At 44.8% G+C, this 24544-nt stretch overlaps 1 protein-coding gene across 1 annotated transcript in view; it reads left to right on the top strand.

Annotated features, from left to right (window-relative positions):
* The first annotated feature begins 6718 nt into the window (after positions 1 to 6718).
* LOC147662089 (uncharacterized) overlaps positions 6719 to 24544 on the top strand; it is a 138208-nt gene continuing 120382 nt past the window's right edge. The window contains 2 exon segments of the mRNA XM_086951119.1: positions 6719 to 8219; positions 19344 to 19422. Coding sequence (XP_086807245.1) covers positions 6719 to 8219; positions 19344 to 19422 — 1580 coding nt within the window.

Here is a 24544-nt window from a genome sequence, read left to right as displayed (position 1 = left end):
CTGCCCTGCCTTGCTCTGCCCCCCCAGGAGAGGCCGCACCGCACTGTGAAGGGAGCCCCCCTCTGTGGCTCCTGTGCTGTGCATTGCCTCCCGGAGATCCTCCGCTTTGAGAAGGGACCCCTCTGCACTGACAATTCCTGAAAGAAAGAAGCATTTCTGAAGACGGCATCAGCCTTCCCTGTGCCTTGGCCCCAGAGGCTCCTCTCACCCCTCCCTGCTCCTCACTGCAGCTGAGAGCCCCCACCTCTGGAAAAGGCCCGGGGTTCCTCTCATCGCCTGCTTGCTGCTGTGCTCCGCAGCTCAGCCCCCACCTCTGGAAAAGGCCCAGGGTTTTTCAAGCCCCTCTCTGGTCTCCATTCCAAGCATACCGCGAGATGCGTGAGCATTGGTAGGGCACGGGGATTTCTTCTGGGTGGAGTACAGAGGAGCGCTGCGAAGGCCACAGAGGCGCTTGGGAGCGCCATACCTTCCAGGAACGGGGCAAGAGGCCCCAATTATTGCATAACTGGAACTGAGAGAACTGTTTACAAGTGAGTGAACAAGACAGAAGATACACTTGAACTGTAACATAAGAAGCTTGCCTATTTACAACCTGTGGCCCTACAAAAACGTTATTTGGTCTTGTACTAAGTCTGAACTGCATAGAGATATATATTTTTTCATAAAGAAGCGTATTATTATATACACACAGCCTGGTGTCCATTTGTGGGGGGATTGGTATATTTTACTGTGTGTGTGATTACAAATGCTTAACTAACTAATGCCTGAAGAATAGCCTTGGCTGCTCACGCCACGCACCTTGAGGGTGAGCAAGGGTACTTCTAAGCGGTCATCCTTCGCCCTGACTTAGAGGAGAGGGTCCCTGCTTGTCACAAGTGAAAACTTGCGCCAACCAGAGACCCCCAATTCTAACATTGGACGCAGCGGTGAGGATTTGCGAATTTGCATTTGTAGTTGACATACAGTGAATTGCTGATCAGCACATAGTGAGAGCAGACCTATAACGCAGCCACAGATATCCATTTTGTTTAATTTTGCTGGGAGATCTCCATGTGCTGGTGAAACGTCATGCCTGGTTCAGTGAGGATGGAAAAGGCAGCAACCTGATGCCTGTCGCCAGAGGAGTTGGCAGACAGGGCAGCAACCAGGGCACATGAAATGGAGATGGTGAGATTAAAAGGACAATTGGAAATAGAGAAGCAGAAATTGGCAATGGAAGCGCAAAAACGCCAAAGAGCTCACTACTTGAGGATGAGAGAACTTGAATTGGAGCTTGAAGCCAGGAGGGCTTCAGCCCAGCAACAAGAGATTTGTGTAGCTCACAGATTGAGCTTTGCTGAGTGGGAGGTGGAGTCCAGCTCAGCTGGTGGCAGCAACATTCAGGTATCTAGTGCTGACAGCATAGCGCGCACACCTAGAGATATGGCCCCTGACTTGGAGGGGGTTAACTTACACCAGAAGGTTCAAGGGCATGAGGTAGCTCCAGTAGTGCGCAGCGTCCCTGAAGGGAATAGGGTAGCTGGTGTAGGAGTTCATGGTCCTAGTGGTGGGAGGGATTCCCCCATGGTTGAGGTCCTGGTTGGTGAGTGTAAAGACCGCCCAGAAGAATGTGGGTTGTGTGACAGAGACAGTCCGCTACTGTCTGGCCAGTCTCAGGAGAATGGTGTGGAGTATGTGTGTGAGGCGCTGGATGGAGAGGTGAAGGATAGTTTGGTTAACCCTGCTAGGGGGCTGTGTGATCCAATTCTGGGAGAGCATACTTTGAGTCCCAGTTTTCCAGAGCTATGCCAACACCTGTTTGAGAGTGAGTTCTCTGACCCCAGGGAGCTCACATTGGAGGCAGACCTTGTGGTGGATTCCAGAGGGTGTGGAGAGGCATTGAGGTGTGATCCTGTGGGGAGTGGCTCAGGTATCTTCCAGCCCAGAGTGGTGGAAGTGGCGCAGAGTAGCCCAGCTAGGTCCTGTAGTAGTGAGAGGGGTGTAGGGCCTCACGTCCTGTCCTTGAGGGGAAGGAGTGAGAATGGGTTTTGTCCCGGTAGTGCCCAACCTCAGTCTCAGAGCCTGGATGGTTCTTTAAGGGAACACCAGGTGGGGAGCCTAGGCTGTCCGGATGAGTCACCCTCTTAGGGAGATCCTCCAGTGGCTAGAGAACGTGGAGGCTCTGTAAACAGAGGTCCAGTAGTTCTGATATCTGGCAGTACCGCTCCAGTTGGGAGGGTGCAGAGGTCCAGATGGAGGGGCGAGAGGGGGAAAGAGTCCCCAGTGGAAGAACCAGTGGGTCAGGGGCAAGCCAGCAGGGCTGCGTCCCCAGTGAATGACCATGGGGACACCACTTCTGTCCTGGGGGATCTTCCCACACTGTCAGAGGGACAGGGGCTGGGAGATCTGCGCCAGGCAGGCTGTCGCACGGCACATGAGCTATGTGCCACCCTCAGGGGGGGCATGAGTGCTCCCCGGGAAGTCCTGGTGCACCAGGCAAGGGTTCAACTGCAGGGTTGGATCCCTGAGTTGGGGTCCCTGAGTTGGAGAGCCAGGTTCAGGTGTTGTCTGACCTGGAGGGTGGGACCACTGTAATCAGTGTCCTGACCCATGTCACTTCTAGGGGTACCACTCCAGTGGGGAGTGGGCAGTACTCTGGAAGGGGGTGCAGAGGGAGGAAGTCCTTGCCTCTGACCCCAGTGCAGTTTGAGGGTTTAGACCCTAGGATAGAGGGCCAGGTGCAGGGTGTCCCCCCTGACCTGGTGCCCCAGTTTCAGGATACCACCCCTGAACTGGTGAGCGAATTGTGCAGGTCACCTGCCTCAGGTGCCCTGACAATTCTGGAAGGGGGTACCACTCCAGGTGGGAGGGTACAGAGCCCCAAGGAGGAGGACTGGGTGTGGGAGATCCCACCCCAGTCTTTTGTCCAGCCGCCAGGTACAGGCCTGGAGCTGGTAGGTCAGTGCCAGGATGTCATACCTGACCTGACAGGAGAGAGAGTGGATAAAGGGTGCCAAGCACCTGGGGCTACTGCCCCCCGCTCTCTGTGGCCACAGAGGTTTGAGAGCCCTGAGAGGCATGAGGCCTGGGTCTCAGCCCTGACTACTGTCAGTGGCCACTGTGATTTGATGATTGTCTGTTGGGACACACCTGTGAGCAAGTTAAGGTTAGAGGCTGCACAGGTGGTGTCCACAGAGGAAGAAAAGGGTGCCCCATGGATTATTTTCTAAATAGTTGTGACCGTAGGGTCATCCTTGTTTTTCAAAAAGGAGCGAACTACATGGTCTTTTACACTTCGGGCTTTCTTGAACGCATGTAGGGGTGGGCTGGGTTGATTGATGTCATCAGATATTAATTCCCAGTGGTGGTTGATTATGCGTTTAATTCTGTTACTTTGGGTGTTGAAAGTAGTGACGCATACAATCCTGTCTTCCTGATCATCCTACGGTCACAACTATTTGGAATTTGCCTGCCATTGTGGGCCACTTCAGATGTGGCCAGTGTAAAGCATGTGACTGTGTCATTCAAACTAAGGAATTTACGTACCTTGACCACAAAATTCCGTTAAGATCACACACCAACTGTAATTCAACAAATGTCATATACGCTATCCTATGCCCATGTTCAAAGATATACATTGGTCAGACACAGCAGAAAGCCAAGTCAAGGATCCTTCAACACATGAGTAGGATCAGGTGCAAAGCCCAAGGTGCACCTTTGGTTGAGCATTTCTCCACGGCCGGCCATACACCGGATAGTTTGAAATGGGTAATCCTTGAAAAGGCTCTCTTAGGACCCCGGGGTGGCAATATCGCGAATATTTTAAATATTCGAGAGTTGAAGTGGATGCTAAGGTTCAATTCCATTGAAAATGGGCTTAATGAGCAAGATATCTCTTTTTCTCAATTGGCAACTCTATTGTCCACTTGAATCGAACCTTATGCATTTTTCTGTAAGACTAATCTGAAGCGTATGTGGCCTTTACCCTGATGCCAGAGGTACGCCACGATTCTTTTATGTGACTAGCAACTCTATTGTCCACTTGAATCAAACCTTATGCATTTTTCTGTAAGACTAACCTGAAGCGTATGTGGCCTTTACCCTGATGCCAGAGGTACGCCACAATTCTTTTATGTGACTATCAACTTCTAGTGAGACCTTGGACGGCCTTTACCCTCATGTGAGAGGTACGCCGCCTCCCTCCTAGGTGCGCCTTGCACTAAACCATTACTTCAATCTAATGTTGTGACCATTTTATGTTTAGCATTATACTTAAATTGAATGGTAAGAATTGTGTACGTTCCCTGATGCTAGTAGTATGCTACTTCCTGTTGTGTTTCAGACACTATCCAGTCTAGCTATATTGGTTATGGAATGATTTTCTTAGTAATGACATAAGATGGTTAATTTGCTATTCCCTTTGAATACACTAACTGTAAATGTGCCCCTGTCCTGACTAGTCGGATATATAAGCTAATTTCGAGTCTTATAATTGTGGGACACCCCTGATTAGCCCTTATAGGCATTTGGCATTAAATCAAGGACACAACTATTGCACTTCCCAGCAATATCACCGCAATGGTGGGCAACTCCGTCTTTGCTCAATTATCTATCTAAATTATGAGAATCAAAATAGATCCCCCCCCCTCTTTTGACGCCCAATGGAGGCTATAGACATACTTGTTCCATTGGTGGCTTGATCATCATAATTACGGGCGATTACACGTCCTTTGATCACCCTATAGCACTTGTGCTAGTATCCCCTAGTTCAGGCATGTCTTACACTGATTTGAATGACGATCTCTCTCATAATTTTATGTTTCCTGCATAGGTTTTGACAATAAATAACGCTTTTGAACACGCGGTCTTGTTGATTAAAATACAGTTTTGCTTTATAAATTCATTGAATTAAACTCGAGCATTTTGGCGTCATTGGTAGTCTTTCTACCATGCCTACACGGGAGCTCGGCACCACGTGACTCCATTACCATGGTGATATCATGACACCCGGAACCGGACTTCGCTATTGCGATTTCCAGCTCGTTGCGGGATGTGCTTCACTCCATACCCGGTAAGCGACATGTAGATGTATGTTAATACTTGATATACTACCCTCCCTCCGTGGGCCGATTCAACATCGTATCCTTCTTTTACGTTTAGGACAGCCCACAGCTTGTCTGACCCATCCAGACTTTACCACAATCGATTTTTGATCGCGCTTTCCATAATCCGAGGTGAGTGACTATCTGACCTTTGGGTCTTAGTGCTGGGATGCGGCTGGCCTTCCTTCTACTACATTTAGACCCCCGTCATTTATTTTCTCCTACAGTTTCGAGATTACTGACGGCACCTCGAACAAACAACATAGATTGAATTGGGGTCGTGCAGCTACCACCTCGTGGTAAGTTTTTTCCCCGCGCTCCTATCTATATATTGCTTACTGGCTTTTTAACTCATCTAAAATCCAAACTACTCCTAAATGCCGCTTTTAATTTTAATATTAGTTTCGCCATTACTGACGTTACCTTTGGACCGCGCTGATTGACTGAACCCGCGTTCTTTTGGCTACCACTTTGTGGTAAGTGTATAATTGTTGTGAACATCCGAGGCTGCACTTGGTCTACTATCACTATCATTAGTTGACCCGCTGCCTATATTTTGTGCCTTTATTCCAAGCCTATCCCAAGGTTACTGAGTTTTGATGTTGCCACACGCTGCCACCGACCCCGGTTTGGCCGCTCTCTACGTCTCTCCGCTATGTCACGCGAATGAATTTGTTCATTTATCGTTGTCCTAACTATCATGCAATGGAGAAGCCCTCATGATCAATTTAGTCTACTAGCCAACGCACACTAACTAACTATGTGGCGCAGTAATAATCTTATCCCCTACCATTACCTGATGACAACGATGTGTTTTTCACTCTCGAATTAAATAGGGATATTATTCCTCCTTGCTAATTTAAGAATTTTATTTTAAATAGATGTGTCCCCTACCCCCGTCCTGATGAAGACCCCACCGTAAGGACAGTAATTGTACCTGCATTTTAGAGGGTCGAAACGTCGACAACCATTTGCATTATCAACTCCACGCCTCATTGTTTTCATTGTTTGAACTTTGTGGAGTATGTTGTTTTGTGTAAATACTACTTTGAACCATATGGTCCTCATTTCTGCACAGACTGTGTAGTATGGAGTAATGTTTCATATATACATTGACTAAAGTGTCACTTGCATATTCCTTCCACTTTCCCTTCACTTTATCCTCACAGAATCACTTTCCCTCCCCCCCTTGTCGTTTAGGGCACTGTGAAACCACTAATGTACTTTCTTGTTTGATACAAAGTATATATTTGGTATATACATTCACATTGTGATTAAAACAATGTGAACATATTCGTTTCTTGATTGATTTATTTGTATTTCTGTTTTTTAAATTTGTTCGTTCATTACTGGGACCCCTTCCACCTATCACTTTGACAACCCAGGTCCCAGTGACTTCTGCTGGGTACTACCCCCTCTTGATATCCTTTCATAATATATGAACTATGTTGCGGGTATTGTGACATTTTAATAATGAATTTTTTTCTGGTTTTAGAAATGAGTGATGTTCTCTGATCACACTGGGGTTGGTGAGCCAGGAATGAGTATTTTGACCTAACTGTCCTGTGATAACGTGTTGTCTTTCCTCATTTCCTCTGTTCTGCAGACACTTGAGACTTGAACATCAATTTACCGGAATGGGGAGAAGACGGGCTCCAGGAAACAAAGTGACAGCGCAGTGTTCACGTGAATCCGTAAGAGCCACAGCCCCGTCTTTACCTCTCCATAACGTCTCCGCTTCGGGATCGCAAAATGATGCTACGAGGGACCAGGACCTGAAACCGCTTTCAGAGAACCTGCCGCACATTATCCTTTTATCCATGCTGGAGGAGTTGGAAGCCAAACTGGATAACTTGCTATATACTGTGGAAGACGTACCTTCTAAAGTCGCTGGGCTGATTAAGAAAATCTGGATAGAAAAGGATCAAGGTTCCCTAGATAATGCTGGAGTGACGTTGAAGGTGGTCTGTCCGGCGAGCATTAGAGATTGTGCTGTAAGCCGGTTTCCTGCGACACCTCAACTGTACAGGCCAGTGGAACCGAGCTTGTGTCTTCAGACAGTGTTCTCTGATGGGCATGCACCAGAGCAGGACTGTACGCTCTCTTCTCCGACCGATGTTCAAGGGCGTCCAGAGGAGCCAAACCTTTGTCTACAGCCAATGTTTCTACATCGATGTGACACACAGCAGGACCAGTGCATGCAACCTGGGTTTCCAGATGTAAACGAGTCGCAGCAGGATGAGTGCATGCATCCTGGGTTTCCAGATGGAAATGTAGTACAGCAGGATTGTCCTCTATCCCGGTGCCCTCAGACAGATCATCCAGGCAGACCACTGGAGGCAAAGCAGTGTCTTCACTCAGAATTTGTTGATGGGCAGACATCACAGCAAGACAAGAGCGTACAGTCAGCCATCCCAGAAGAGTGGGAGCTAGATGAGCCCCTGAAGCAAGAACCATCCCCATTGTCTGCTAATAGCTGGGACCAGCAGCAGATCCTCTGCCCACACCCACTATTTCCTGAAGGACACAAACCACAGCAAAACCACCGTATACAACCCATGCTACCAGATGGGAAGGAAGCTGGTGATCTTTTGGAGGAAGAATTGATGTGTTTTGATTTCCAAGATCCCCAGGAGAACCGCAGACTACAACCTGTGTCACCTGATGGGAAGGCACCAGATGAACACTTAGAGTCTGGGCTATTGTCCTTTGATGAGTTGGGGTCACAACAAACCCAGTGCCTACAGCAACACCTATGCTTGAAGCAGGAACTTCCTTATGTGCAGGATCCAAACGTGAACTACGAGCTAGAATCTATGCGCCCTGAAGCACAGGAACCAGATCAGAACGACAAACTAGAACAGACCTGTGCAGATGCACATGGTTCAGATCAAAAGTACAAGCTAGAACCTCCCTGTACTGATGCAGAGGGTTCAAATCAGAGCAGCATACTCAAACTACTGCACCCTGATTTACAGCATCAACATCAGAACTGCAAGGCAGAACTGCCCTGTCCTGATGAGCGGGGTCAGTGTGTGCCTCCATCATTCCTAGGACTGGATACAAATACTGCAGATGAAGACTCAATGGAGAGAGGAAATACAAAATCACATTTATTGCTGTTCGAAGCTACCTCAGGTATGTGTTTCACTATAAATGGACTCTCGGAGTGCATACTAACACATGTAACCTCTTCAAAAAGTGTATGGGCAGATTTGAGAAAATCTCTGAGGGGAGGATTATGATTTGTGTGGAACCCACTGAGCAATACTGACCACCAGAGTACGAGTACACAGGGTGGAGATGTTTCCCTAGGTGAACAGACTTTACGACGCGGCTGTTACACCGGCGTGCCGTTACAATGCAGTCTTCAACGCAGTCTTTTCAACGCAAGCCATTACCACGACTTACGCTGGAGGGCGCTGCAAGACAAGGAATTTTTTTATTTACTATCCAACACCTTTCCTACTGTATGTAGGCTGGTGTTGGAATAGTAAATTAAAAAATTCCTAAGTCCGCACCCCCTCCAACGCAAGTCGTGGTAACGACTTGTGTTGAAAAAACCACGTTGTAACGGCACGCGTTGTAAAAGTACGCGTCGTAAAGCCGTTCATCCGTTTCCCTACATTCCCCTCCTCTGGTTCCACACAGGACTGCATCCTTCTTGTGCAGAAACAGGCCTGGTAATGGGATGTTGCATGAGACAAATAGGCCAGTAGCTCTTGTCGTTCCTTGTTCGTCCCCATTCCACGCTGAGGAACTGGAAATAGTGCTATTCATGGGAGGAATTACTGACCAGAACCACACGTAATAGTCGGATGCAAGTGATGTGGTGTTCATTGAGAATAGCAGACATGTGCAGTCTAGAGAGGGAACTGTGTTTCTAGTTGCACAGTTACATTGGGTAAGACGCAGTCGTCTCCAGTTCCTTATATAAAAACCCTAGTCTGTATTCGGCCTCAACAGCAGGGCTGACCAGAGATGTTGTTTTCACTGCAGGGTTCTCCAGGAGTGCACACCATCTCATGATAGACAGATACACAAAGGTTTTGAAACTCTGAGGTGACTTGCAATAATTTTATTATATGCACCAGGTGGTACTTTATCCTGTATAATACATGGTCACGCCATCACCTTTCTCACAAACCTTGGTGCATAGCTCCTACATATGCAGCAGCTAACATGTTTGCCAACATGAAAAATGAATTTACAACCTCTTGTGCAAAAGTAAAAATAAAAACTGTTATATATTTGTTGCAAAAAGATCAATAGTTCAATAAAAGTCCATTTAAAAAAAAAAAGCTGCAGTAGCTCGGACCGTGTAGAAACTTGCAGAAAGATTCCACCCTTCCTTTATCTAGGGAAACTAATAAACATATTCCCTCTGCTTCTCATAGTAAGCTAGTAACACACAGCAGAAGTAATAAAAGCAAAGTTCTGTCTGTTGCTTTAAACAGCTGCTTCAATTATGCTTCGTGACTTGACCTTCTTTTCACATCAGCTGCTGGCACTGGCAGCAGGCATTGTGCCCTCAGAACTCGACTGTAATAACTTATAAAAGCCGAGTTCTGAGGTCTCTTCTTCATAATCACTGACTTGGTGCGTCACAAATTCCTGATTATAAATAAATTAGATACTGCTATTTATACAGGGATTACAGAATCCCACGTAATATAATTATACTAGCAGCCCGTCCCGATGTTTTCTGGGTATGAATTGCTGCCGGCCAGTAGTATGTTGTTTTGTAGGATTTCATTTTGATAGCATTTCTTATCTGTGACAGGCCTGTGAAACGCTTCGATTCACAGTGCACTGCTGATGCACTTAAGAGTGGGCGTTCAGTAGTGTGTGAACTCGAGGTTCCCTACTTTATTTTTCCTTGCAATATTTTATAGCGCAAACTCGACAACATGGCATGAGCACAATTTACATTACAGAAGAACACATTCATTTGTGATAGGCACGGGGAGACAAAACAATTTGCCTGGAATCACAGGATGTTGAGCTGATGCCGAGATTCGAACGTAGCTCCCCAGCTCTAAAGTTCGCAAATCCAGAACTTGTGGCGGGAGGTGTGTCTAAACGTGTATGTCGGTGCTGGCCATCAATGAGAGAGACCTGTGCATTTTTCAAATCGGTGGTGAAAAAATATGAGTATGTTGCTGGAGATGTGGGCCGCCGTGCCTCCAATGTACTTACCTGTGCACCCATTATTCCGCAACTTTCTTTCCGGATATCATCACTCCGCATACTTTCATTACGAAAGTACCATGACTCCGCAATGCCATTACAACGCATGGCATTACATTTTATATGCTTTTACCACGCATACATTTACAATGAAATTCGTTGTAAATGCATGAATGGTAAAAGCATGTTTTTTTAAATGTTTGGATACAGTAAGTATGGGTATAGGGCTATATGTTTTGGGGTACTGAGGTATATGTTTTGGGGTGTTTGGGTATTTTAAGGGTTCAGATATAGTTTTGGGTTATGGGGTACAGGGGTAGGTTTAGGGTTTAGGGATAGGTATGGGTTTTGGGGTACAGGGGTATTTTTAGGGTTCAGGGCTAGGTTTGGGTTTTGGTGTATAGGGGTATTTTTAGTGTTCAGGGGTAGGTTTGGGTTTTGGGGTACAGGGGTATTTTAAGGGTTCAGGGCTAGGTTTGGGTTTTGGGGTATTTTTAGGGTTCAGGGCTAGGTTTGGGTTTTGGGGTACAGGTGTATTTTTAGGGTTCAGGGATAGGTTTGGGTTTTGAGGTACAGGGGTATTTATAGGGTTCAGGGCTAGGTTTGGGGTACAGGGTTTTTTTAGGGTTTAGGGATAGGTTTGGGTTTTGGGGTACAGGGTATATTTATAGGGTTAAGATGGGTTAGTGTTTAAGGGTGTTGGGGTATTTTAAGGAGTAAGGGTGGGTTATGATTATGGGGTGCAAGGGTATTTAAAGGGAGCAGGGTGGACACCCGGAGCTGGAATGTACAGAACCTGGGAAGAAAAAACAATGAAATATTGGGCACAACGCTCACTTTTTTTTCCGTAATCCCGCGCCCCGCACACGCCCACACACCCAGCACATGCCCACAGCACACGATATGAGACATGGCATGAAGGGCGGAACATACCACACGCCCCCAGCACACGCCCACAGCACAACACAGACACGCCTACAAGGGACTACTCTGCTGGCACGGTTCTTTTACCTTTTAAATGTATATGGTGGGCGTCTGCATAGCCTATGTCCTTCTGCTGCAACTGCCCTTTCCAACGCTGTATTGGGTGTTGTGATTGGTGCTGTGGTTCCTGAGATTACCCGCCTCAAAGGTTTCGGCTCTCTCTTTATTATATTAGTATATATATAGATATATATATGTATATATATATACATATAATAACTTTGGCACAGTTCAATGAATCTGCACATAACTATTTGGGATTGGCATGGCTAGTTTCATGCAGTGTTTTTTCGTGGTCCTCAAATTAAGCCACTGGTCATTTAAGATAGATCTAGCTGGACCTTTAGCCCACGAATGGTCCGTGCATCTGGACTCGCGGCCCCAAATGTAAAAATATATTGGATCCGATTGGATGAGGAAGTTTTTTCGCCCATCCATTTCGGATACGTAAACCCAAAGTTGGGTCTGCGGACCTGAAGCTCCCTGATTGGCTGGCTACATCTTGAACCATTACATGATGAAGAGACTTGTTCCCCGCATCCTGTAAAAATACTAAAGAAGCCATAAAGAGCCGTGGTGCCATCCTGTCTCTCCCTGGCACAGGGGCTGCCTAATGTTAAAATGTAGAAAGAAATTGCCGATTTTGAGACAGAAGTTGAATTCCACATCATGACCCTTGAAGTCCGGAAACCTTAGGCAGGAGTCTGCGCAGGCACAGTAATAGGCCTTGTACGTTGGTGGACATTTGTGATGTTCGGAGACCTGCTGCTCGGTCTGAAACCCTATCGATGTCCAATAAGGATACACAAGTTTGCAGGGGTCCAAGAACCCCAAGAAAGTGTCCAGGAACCCTTAAAAATAAAAATAAAAAAACATAAGCCAGGCCCTTTAGGGAATCCCCTGCTGTGCCCAGGCACCGTGGAACACCTGTGCTTGCTTGGAATTGGCTGCAGGTAACTGTTGAGTGTGTATATGATGAAAAAAAACACTGAAAACAAGCATTGGCTAAACAAATAGGTGTCTCCTATCTGAAAGCTATTGGCTTTGGCAACGAGTTTTAACCATTATGTACACCAGTGTGACTGCTGGTCGGCATGGCTAAAAGTTAGTGGCACAGGCCGGGTGGGGTAGATAGAAGGGGGATACATTGGGGTAGAGTGGAATGGGGTAGGTTGGAGTCAAATAGGGTAGATTGAATTGGGGTAGATTTGGGTGGAGTGGAGTAGATTGAGATGGAGTAGGATGGATTGGGTGGATTGGAGTGGGATAGATTAGAAGAGTGGGGTGGAATGAGGTAGATTGGAGTAGAGTGGGGAAGACTGGAGTGGAGTAGATTAGAGTGCAGTATATTGGGGTAGTTTGGATTGCGGTACATTGGACTGGAGTAGAATGGAGTGGAGTTATATAGAGTGGTGTAGGGTAGATTGGCTTGGGGTGGGGTAGAGTGTGGTGGGATTGATTGGAGTAGATTTGAGTGGGGTAGTTTGGATGGGGTAGATTGGTATAGGTACGTTTGGGGTGGAGTGGGGTAGGGTAGATTGGGTAATGTTTACAAATGTATTAATGTGTTTCAATCTTATTCAAATATTTTTCTCCACACTCCAGTAATACAAAACAAATGTGCTTCATTTGTACTAATTCTTATATATTATGAAACATCAGCACAGTTCTTTTTTTTAGCACTTAACTTTGTGGGCGTACTGCACACCCATTGCTTTTTTATTTGTTTCTTCGAATCTCCTTTAAACAGCCTTGCTTCCAAATGGCTAATCTTTCCTACTTGTCCCTCCTTTTCGTAAATTGTTCCCTCCCATGGAGCACCGTCCCATTACTTGTATCCTTGCAATGGTCCCATAGTGTCAACTGCTTTAGGCACTTTTACTTTTTCTTTGTCTAAGAGCACTTCATATGAGCACTTTTTTCACTCGCTCCAAGCTTTTTTGTAAACGTCTGTAATTCTTATTCATATCTCGTCACATTTGCTGTTCATTCACAGACTGAGATCAAGTGTCAGATGATGTTTCCCCTAAACAGCATGTTCTTTCTCTGACTTCAAAGTAAGAGAGCCAGTTCCTCACTGTCTCACTCATCACAAAATTACTCAAAACCGCAAAATTATTCCCCTCCTCCCGTTTGAAGCGCGTAGTATAATGCAAGTAGTCCAGAATAGCGCAGCAAGGATGCTCATGCAGGTCCCAAGGAGACAATCAGCATGTCCTGCCCTCCGACAGCTTCACTGGCTACCTGTGGCTGGCAGGATACAATGTAAGGCTATGTGCATGGCTCAAAAAGCCATGTGGAAAACAGGCCCGGCCATCCTCCATTCTCTGCTAACGCCTTACCTGCCGCCGATATCCCTTTGCTCCAGCACCTTACACCTTGCCACCACTAAGAAAATCAGGAAGTCAAGATGGGGAGGACGTTCGTTCTCATGCACTGCACCCAAATTGTGGAACTCTCTTCCTTGAGCTATGCGAGAGAACCGTAATTTGATGTCCTTCCGTAAGCTTCTAAAAACGCATCTATTTTGAATGTCCTTTTAAGATGAGAACTTGTCTGCGCTCTGCTTCTTTCCTGTCAAGCGCTACGAGGCCTCCGGGTAGTTAAGCGCTATAGAAATAATCTTTCAATTCAATTCAATTCAATTCAATCACGGCTTGCCTCTCTTTGCTCGTTATTTATAAAAGCAAATTTCTTCATTTTCTTGCCTTCACCACCTCTCCTTTGCATAATGGTAGCAGCCGTGTCAGCTAAAGTGCTCATGTCTACTCCTGCCGACCAGAAACTTCACTGTCGACTGTAAAGTTGGCACCTAGGGTAATGGAAGGACGGCTTTGGGTGGAGGGGACATTGGCATGTACAGAGGGCCATGCCACTGAAGCTTCTTCGGGCAGCTCTCACCAGCAGCATTATGACGCGACCCTGCCACATCTGTACAACGTTTCCGGGCCGAAAGCAGTATAGGATAATAGCTATATATTCTGTAACCAGTCTGTTTGCTACGTACAATCCACTGTACTAAATGATATGAGGTATTCTTAGTACATGTATTTCTAAAATGTCACATGTTGTAATATTTAGGACACATACTATTGTAATGCAAGTTGATCTCTAGTAATCTTTAGGAGATGTATTATTTGTAAAGTAGAAATGCTTTCCACTTAAAATTAAATATATATACTTGGTAGTTTGTTTAAAGAACTAATCAAACCAAATGTCAGAAGTACAATGCTATAGAATTGTGAAGCACTCTGATACGCAGTTGGGCCATGTTAACACTATATAAAACACTGAATTAATAAATGAATAACACACCTGAGTGCAGTGAGACCCCCCACACCTGGTGCCTTCTGTGAAGAAGGTGTGTGAGGGCTGAAAAATTACTTTCACGCCCTGCAAGGCCAGGGCCCTCGATGCTGCCTGCGTGGTGGCCATATTGAAGCAGAAAACTATCAGGACATCTCAGGCATTTACACCCAATACCGTGAAAGATGGCAAGCCCGTAGGCTGATTTGGAAATTATTGGGCGCTTTGCTAGTGGTATCTTGAGGAAATTAGTCAAATAAAGTACGGCGGCGTGGCCAAACTACTTAAAAAAAAATAACATACTTACACTGGGGAGAGACTTCTCAGGCTCTGATTGTGGGCTGGGATTCCCTGCAACAGAGAGCAACCATATTTAGCTTCTTATGAGACTAATAGTCCCCTTTCCCGGGGTTCAAAAAAAATAAATAATATCAACATTTTTAGGTGCGGCACCTAAGAAGCTTATTGATGGCACAGTAGTAACTCTCCGTTCCCGGCATTCTACTTTTATTAATCATATCCACCACATTTGATTGAAATTCAAAGGGTAGGCCTCAGTAACTAGGTGTCAATCTTTGTAACCCGGCAAAATGCAGTAGGATATTTATTTTTCAGCTGATGGTGTGGGACACTGCTATAAGTCATTTGCAAAGTCAGTAGGTTCGCAAGGCAAGACCAATTGGCTTTGCCAGTGCTTGTTTTTTGTTGTGTGCTAGGAAAACAATCTTACTTCTTCTCCTCTTGTATGGATACTCAGCAGAATTGTCACATACATTCTCTCATTTTGAAGTCATAGGAAGAAAAGTAAACACCAAGCTTTCTCAAAGAGAGAGCTTGACATTTGACCTCTGTCTTTGAATGCACAGCAAATGTGACCAGATAAAAACAAGAATTAAAGGCCTTTTTAAAGAAAGCATGTTAGTGGAAGAATACAGTAAACAAAGTTTGGGCAGCGGGAGGGACGGATGTGAGGAATGTATTCCCAGGGATGCTTTCTGAATAACCCCACAATGTCTTTAGTGCTGTCTGGCAGTCTTGGATCAAAAACACAAAGGTCACAATGAAGTTATTATTGGGATTGCTTTTAACATCTTAATTTATGTTTAAAAATTATTTGAAACTCACTTAAACCATATTCTCTCTCTCTCTCTCTCTCTCTCTCTCTCTCCTTCTCTCTCTCTCTTTCTTACTATCTTTCTCTCTCTCTCTCTCTTTCTCTCTCTCACTCTCTCTCTCTCTTTCTATTTCTCTTTCTCTCTCTCTCTCCCTCCCGCTCTTCCGTCCTTCCCTTTGTGGTTATAAGAGTTTCTATTGAAAAGCAATTATTTCTTTGCTAATAACTTTGGAATCTTTTGACAAATCTGCACAAACTTTTCAAAAAGATGTTTTTTATGGTTTCTTTTTGTCATACCAAATGTGTTTATTTTTGTGGTTTTATATAGTACAATCTTGGCTAAAGGGCATTGAAGTACTTTTCTAAAGAAGAAAGACCAAAATGCATATTAGATGTGCCATTAAATAATAGTTAAGCAATAGACTAATCCCACAGATCACGCCAGGGGAGAGAGTTCAAAAGTCACTATCCGGATACATTGGAAAAGTGGATGCTTGCTTGCCTGAAAAACTTTATTTCGGCGAACAGCCATAAAAGCATTGTTTAGAATATAGCATAAAATTGTTTACATACAAATAAAATAAATAGTTGCATTCTTTTACAATGTATAAAATACATCATAACTTCCATATAAAAACACAGATAAAAAAGGCAATGCCTGATTGGCCGTTGAGTTAAAATACAAATACAAAGCATTGATCATATATTAGTTCTAACAAATTTACATACAAATAAAAACAGATCACAGGAAACCCCATCCTTTCTAAGGACACAAAGAGAACCAATCTAATTTTGGTCACTGGGGAGTTAAAAAATTGATTAACTAAAATACAATATCATTAGTTTGAACTTATCAGAGGCCCTTTTTGAGAATAGCATTACGGTTACACCACATGGACAACAATAATCGGGATACAGAGAATACAATCGGCAATTGTGTATCAGATTTGAGAATCCTAAATACCTTGCTGCAATGGCCAGATCCCAAATGTATTATAAGTTGTTTTAACCAATGGGATCTATGGCGTTTGTGTGCTTGACAAGAGAATAGCACATGTAGGACCATTTCTACTGCAGTATTAAACACAGGGCAATTCTATGATTCAGAGCTTGCCCATTTCTTTGTAAATGGTCGTATGTCATCTAATACCAATTCAGTGGAATAAACATACTTCAGTAATAAGAATTCAGATGTTAATTGGCCCAGAGAGGTGCTTGTGTAAAGACCCAGAAGCTTAAAATCTCTAAACCTCTTAGCCAAATCTTTCTTGGTTATCATCATGGAACTTACTTCAGGGTTGCTCCAGAGGATGGACCTACCGAGTGCCTCACACTTGGTTTTTATGTGTTTGAGCCAAGCAAGTTTTTGAGCACCCAGAAGCCCCATTAATTCTGAAAGCTCCACACTATAATGCACTAACTCGAAGGAGCTCCACAAACGCCGCCAATACAATAATGATCGTAATGAAGCTTCCTCTGCGATGGGTCTAACACCAAGGTCCATACGCAGAGGAACTAAAGGGGTGCTGGATGGAAGCATCAAGGGTTGTCTAATAAAGCTATTTTGGGTACACGTTAACCTATTAAAGTCACAATGGGCCCATGTTTCTGCCCCCTATAAAGAGGCACTCCTTGCCTGTACTTTATATAACTCTAATGCAGGGCTGACAACTCGACTGCAGCATTCCTGTAAAAATGTTGAATGCCTCCTGCTACCTGGGAAAGTTTCAAGCGAGCTTTGGTAATCTGGGGACCCCAATCCATTCCCTCTGTTAATGTTATCTATACTACTATTATAAAGAGAGAACTGTGTCCTTTGAGCCAGGTAAACTCGAAAAGTACACCACCAATCCAAACACTCAAGACATCTTTGAAAACCTCAGGGCAAGCAGAAGGACATAGGCTATATAAAAATAAAAAATATACGTTGTTTAAAAAATTAGGAATAAAATTAAAGTAGTCCCTTGCAAGTAGCGCCGGCCGCGACGTCTGCGTGATGACATCGGGAAAGAACCTGGGCGTTTTAGTATTGTTTCAGCAAAGGGGACTACTTTTTCTTCGTTTTATATCTGCCCCGTTTTTATAAGGTATTGGTTGATGCCTGCAAGGAAACTATCGCTCTTACTAGCGAGAGTCTGTTTATTCGTATTTTATAGCTCACTGCCCTTTGAGCTGGCAACACTGACCATCGGTGAAAAAACGTCCCGCTGGACTACAAAATGACATCACAGCGGCCATTTTTGTAGTTCCGCCGGCTCGCAATGTCAGTCCCTTCCTTGTGCATAGATCATCTCTTATTTCATTCCTCCTACGCATGCCTGCCAAGTATCACGCTTCACGTGTGACACTAATGCATTTCAGTGTGGTGGTCTGCATCACCGCACTGAAATACATTGTCACGCATTTAAATGCCACTGTCTCACTTTGCTGTACCAGCTCTGAAACTGGTTACCAGACTGCTAACACACGCACCGGCTCTGCTGCTGAGCTCCCTTCGGGGACGGGGACGTGCCAGCAGGCTCAGTGAACAGTTATTAATTTTGAACACAGTCTGCTGCGCTGCAATGTTACTTTAAGCCCTGCTGCCTCTAGCTTTAGAAATTCCCGCCCGCTCCACTGCTGTCCGGAAGTGAGGTCGGATTCAGGAGGCTCGAGTGGAGTGGTGTGCTGACTGCTGTCCCAGCGACGCGGCATAATAAAGGTGCTGCTGCCTGCGCATATTTATTCCCGGGGCTTTGGACCGGGCAGGACGGCAGTTTCAACCCTCACACCTGCCAGTGCATGAGTCGGGGCCTCGGGTAATGCGGGAAGCTTCAGTCAGTGCTTGCTCACGGCCGTCGCTGCACCGCGCTCGACGCTCAGAGTGCCAGAGGACTCTGTGGGCTCAATGACTGTCTAGACGCGACTACCAGCCTGACAGTCAGACTACAGAGCAGAAAAGTAAGTACTTTGGTCAGGCAGCTGCCTTAACCTGAACATAATGCAAACAAAGAGGGTTATGTATGAAGCTCAGGTACCCGCAATTTGGAAAACGATTATTCATCATGGTTTTATGAAATGTAAACTATGATCGAATCCCTTCTTGAGTATCCACAGAGCATTGTGTATTTACCTGTGTTACAGTGCTGTTTACTTAAAACCTTTTATGTCTCAATATTCATCGCAATTTGATGCCTCCTTTACTTTTGTGCCCATGCTAACAATCTATGCCCTGTAGACCGCACAAGTTTGGATGCCACACAACGGAGAGGGGTCCGTAGCCTCCTTCTTTGCATAAATGAATTTGCCTACAGTTAATCCCAGTTCCACCTTATCCTTTACCCCTAAATGTTGCAGTCTGGTTGGTGATTTTACTCACTCCATGAGCTCAGCTTGCTGCTTGCCTGTGGGCGTTGCCTGTGAACATTGCTACCTTTGTTTCGTCTAGAAAAGTGCATCAAGGCATGTGGCATGGTGTGCAAACGTACTCAACGTTCTGATATTGGTTGTACGATGTATGCTCATCATCTTTATGTAACAGATTTGTATCAGTGACACACTTTTTGAGGGTTGACTATGAGTCTGGCTTGTACGTCCCGTGTTGCTTGATGTTTTCTAAAGTATCTTTTTTTTCATTTTCCATGAATATGTGATAAGAACGATTTATACATTATTTTTTTTTTAAACAGGAGAGTTACCGAAAGCCACAGTGACTCCATCCTTGTGCTTTATAAACATAAACTCTCAGAGGCACCTGTGCTGTACCAGGTAGCTGCAGCCGATGCCTGCAGGTGTTAGTACTCTAAGGTGACACTGCAGGATGTTTTTAATTTCAAATACCCAGATGGCCTCGGCCCCCAGTTACTTATTCTATATTTCTGCTGGAGTTCTTACAGTGCACCAGACAGAATGCTTGGGCACACTGCAAATCACTTCAGTTTCATTCTAGACTATTGCTGGATGGATGAACTACGAGGGGGGTGCTACAAATATAATTTCTAGACTGGATTACCTACAAATGAGTCATTCTGTTTGTATATGGTCAGTCACTGCTCTCTCTCTCTCACAATTTTTTTTTATTTGACAAAGAATTCACCAATCCATACTAATATAATAAAGAGAGAGCCCAAACGTTTGAGGCGGGTAATCTCAGGAACTACAGCACCAATCACAACACCCAATACAGCGTTGGAAGTAGTCCCTTGTGGGCATGTCTGCGTTGTGCTGTGGGTGTATGCTGGTGGCGCGACATACGCTGGGGGCATGTGGTACGTTCCGCCCTTCATGCCATGTCTCATATCGTGAGCATGTGCTGGGGGCGTGGGCGAGTGCGGGGCACGGGATTACGAGAAAAAAAGTGTGCGTTGTGCCCAATATTTCATAGTTTTTTATTCCCAGGTTCAGTACATTCCAGCTCCAGGTGTCCACCCTGCTCCCTTTAAATACCCCTGCATCCCATCATCATAACCCACCCTTACTCCTTAAAATACCCCAACACCCTTAAACACTAACCCATCTTAACCCTATAAATATACCCTGTACCCCAAAACCCAAACCTACCGCTAAACCCTAAAAATCCCCCTGTACCCCAAAACCCAAACCTAGCCCTGAACCCTATAAATACCCCTGTACCTCAAAACCAAAACCTACCCCATAACCCTAAAAATACCCCTGTACACCAAAACCCAAACCTAGCCCTGAACCATAAAAATACCCCTGTACCCCAAATCCCAAACCTACCCCTGAACCCTAAAATACCCCTGTACCACAAAACCCAAACCTAGCCCTGAACCCTTAAAATACCCCTGTACCCCAAAACCCAAACCTACCCTTGAACCCTAAAAATACCCCTGTACCCCAAAACCCAAACCTAGCCCGGAACCATAAAAATAACCCTGTAACCCAAAACCTAAACCTACTCCTGAAACCTAAAATACCCCTGTACCCCATAACCCAAAACTATATCTGAACCCTTAAAATAACCAAACACCCAAAAACATATACCTCAGTACCCCAAAACATATACCCCTATACCCATACTTACCTTATCCAAACATAACAAAAAAACATGCTTTTACCATTCATGCATTTACAACGAATTTCATTGTAAATGTATGCGTGGTAAAAGCATATAAAATGTAATGCCATGCGTTATAATGGCATTGCAGAGTCATGGTACTTTTATAATGAAAGTATGCGGAGTGATGGTATGCGGAAAGAAAGTTGCGGAATAATGGGTGTTTACCCTCCCCGGTAAGTACATTGGTGGCACGGCGGCCCACATCTCCAGCAACATACTCATATTTTTTCACCACCGATTTGAAAAATGCACAGATCTCTCTCACTGATGGCCAGCACCGACATACACTTTTAGACACACCTCCTGCCACAAGTTCTAGAATTGCGAACTTTAGAGCTGGGGAGCTACGTTCGAATCTCGGCATCAGCTCAACATCCTGTGATTCCAGGCAAATCGCTTTGTCTCCCCGTGCCTACCACAAATGAATGTGTTCTTCTGTAATGTACATTGTGCTCATGCCATGTTGTCGAGTTAGCGCTATATAATATTGCAAGGAAAAATAAAGTAGGGAAACTCGAGTTCACGCACTACTGAACACGCACTCTTAAGTGCATCAGCAGTGCACTGTGAATCGGAGCGTTTCACAGGCCTGTCCCAGATAAGAAATGCTATCAAAACGAAATCCTACAAAACAATATACTACTGGCCGGCAGCAATTCATACCCGGACAACGTCGGGACGGGCTGCTAGTACCCAAATAATCAAAGATGTTGACCTTTTCTAGTAACTGCCCATCTAAACTCGGATTTGGGCGAGTAGTATTGACAGTATGGAAGGACATATATTTGGTCTTTTGCAGATTAATTTCCAGGCTCCGATGCCTGCAGAAGGCACTAATGTTGTCCAGCGTCTTTTGAATCCCCATAGGGGAAAAGTGGATGCAGAAAAGCGATCACAGATTTATTATTCACAGCGTCTCTCAAATAGGAGGATTTTGAGTTCGTTTTTAATTGTGGCAAGACTTGTGGTTGTTCAAGGTGGTTGTGGGAGGGAGTTCCAGATCCTTGTAGCGGTGACAGAGAAGGCGAGCTTTATAAAGCGTTCTTGCCTGAATGTCGCTTGTTCCAGCAGGAGGACTTTACGAATTCTCGATCCTTGTTCAGATCCAGAGATTTTGAGTTTTTCAACCACGTAGGAGGATGTGGAGTTGTGGAGGGCTTTGTGGGTGATGCATTCAGTGTTACATTGGTCTGTTGCTTCAATTGAAGCCATTGTAGGATGCAAAGTATAGAAGAAATGTGATAAAAATTTTTGTGACCTGTCACAAAGTGGATAACTGTATGAAGCATTTCTCTCAGTGATGCTAATTTTCTCGGGGAAGGCCAGGCAAGAAAGAGTTCCAATAATCCTGTCTGAAAAGTACCAGCGTATGGACTGCTAAGTTCGTCAGGCACTCTTCTGCTTTGATGAGACATGCTTCTGAAGGTAAATAAATATAGGTCTGTAATTGTTAAGGTTGTTCTAGTCGGCGTCTGTGTTGTTTGATGAGGGGGGTGACTTGGCCGAGTTTGAGGAAGGTTGGCATGGAGCTTCTCAATTAGGAGGAGGAGTTGATGATTTTGGTCCATGCAGGCGAGATATGATGTGACTGAGATTCTAAACACACTCAGGAGGGAGGGGATCGGAAATGTGCGATGTTGGTTTCATGCAAGCGAGTAATTTGAGCACTTCTTCTTAAAATACATAGTCGAATTCTTGCCTTGGGTAGGCCCTCTTTGCTAGGGGGGACATCTTTGGTGTAGGACAGAGAGATGGGTGGGTCAAGAGAGATTTCAATGTTAGATATTTTTTCAGAGAGGAATGTTGCAAACTCTTCGCAGCGCATGGTAGAGTTATTTATTGAGTGTTGAGGGAAAGAGGAGGTTTGTTGTTTGATGACGTTGAGAAGGCCTTTAGGTTCCTAGAAGGGTCAAGTTGGGCTCAGAAGAAGGGGAATTCTTCTCTGAAGATATTTTTTTTTTGTATTTTATGCGTTTAGCTCCCGATATCGCAAGATGTGTTAACAAGAGTTGTTGTCTCCAGTTTCTTTCAGCCAACCGGAGTTGTTGCCTCTTTGTTAAGGTTTTTGTTAAACCAAGATCTGGAAGGGATACTTCTTGATTTCTTGAGTTTCAAAGGATTGACTATGTCAAGTAGTTCTCCCATTTTTCTGTTGAAGTGGGTGGTGAGATCATCACCTTGGAATTTGGGAGAGAGCATGAAAGTGGAAAATAGATAATTTTGTTCAGTGGCTTGGATTAGGATGGTCCCTTTTCTGTATATAGTTATGGACCGATCTCCACTAAAGTTCTGGGATAGGGATATAGTTTGTTTAGATCCATAAGGGGCATTGGTAGCATTAGTTACATGAAGGTGTTGAATGACTTTTTCTCTCCTTTTGGTGGGTTTCGTAGTGTAGAAGATGAAGTCCATTTTAAGACTTCCGTGTGTTGGATTGTAGAAGATGTCTGTTATTAGTGTCTCTGGGTGTTCTTTAAGGATTTCGTGTTTATATTTTTTAGCAGCGTGTTTGGAGAGGTTTTGCAGAAATGAGTTGGGGGCGTATCTTTCCACGCTCCCGGAGTTGAAGTGATACTCAGAAGTTGTTTCTGGGGATAACCAAAAGTTAGACTTCAGGAGAAGCATTCAGAGGTGTGCATAGTGGTCAAGAGGCAGCCTCCAACAGCTGAGATGGCCGCCTGATTGTAACATTGGGCCCTTCAATGGACGGTTGGTGGGCACTTCTTTGGAAGAATGGGATGCAAGTCTCAGAGGAGTGTGAAAAAGGTCACCAAGGCGATCTGGTAGGATCCCTTTGAGGAAAAGGGGGCCTTCATCAGAACGGATTTGTGGCTGCTATAGGCACATGGTAGGATAGAAAGCAGCATCAACTTGAGATAACAGTATATGCACAAGATAATATTGGATGGGCAAAACAATCACCATGTAGGCTTAGAATATCAGTGTAGATATAAAGACACCGTATACTCGCAAGAGAACATCTTGCACTTGAGCATTGTGGAACTTTGTTGATAGTTCATTTTAATGGTGAGATATGTTAGGAGGGGTCACTAGGTGTCAGTGATGCAAATTGTCTCTGACACTAAAATTTTGTGGGACTTTGTTGACAGTTGTTTTTACTGGCATGAAGTATTAGGAGGGACAGTGGGTGGCACTGGGACCTCATTTATTCTTTTGCGGTCTGGAGTACAATATTTATACCTTGCGCCCACTAGTAGGAGTTTTTTTAGAGGCTTCCACTGCCATGACCTGTCAGGCATCCGCTTCCTCCTTGCCCTGGGTCCAGCATGTCTGGAGTCACAAAAGACCAGTGATAACTCCTTTGTGAGAGTGCTCATACAGTGCCTTTGTGATGTGCAACTGTGATAAGGGAAAGCTGCTCCCCCTCGTTAAGGCAAAGAGGCCTATCCTGCCAACACCTCACTTCCAAATGAGCTGAGGAATACTGGAGCACACAGCGAAGTCCAATGGCCATGCCCTGTGGCCCGTAAATAAGTACTGCAGGATTAGAGATGTTTGTTGTGATTTATTGTTTCCACCATTATTCACCTTTCTTGCGTCTGAGACGTAAAATCCATTACAGACAGGCAGCCCTCATGTGTTTTGTCATAGAGACTTTTTCAAGGCTGCAAGAGGATATACAAAGTATCTTAAACAACTGTAACAATGACATAGGGATAAGAAATGCAGCAGTTAAGTCACCACCACCAGATAGAACAAGAAGAACACCGCTGTGATCCTGAAGGATACCCTGTGAAGAGCCAAGAGCATCGGGTGAAATCCTAAAACAGATTGTGCCTGATAATCTGG

This window comes from Lissotriton vulgaris, unplaced genomic scaffold, assembly GCF_964263255.1.
Source record: "Lissotriton vulgaris unplaced genomic scaffold, aLisVul1.2 SCAFFOLD_692, whole genome shotgun sequence".
NCBI classification, from domain to species: Eukaryota; Metazoa; Chordata; class Amphibia; order Caudata; family Salamandridae; genus Lissotriton; species Lissotriton vulgaris.
Note: the sequence above shows the minus strand (reverse complement) of the source record. Positions and strands in the feature narration are given on the sequence as shown.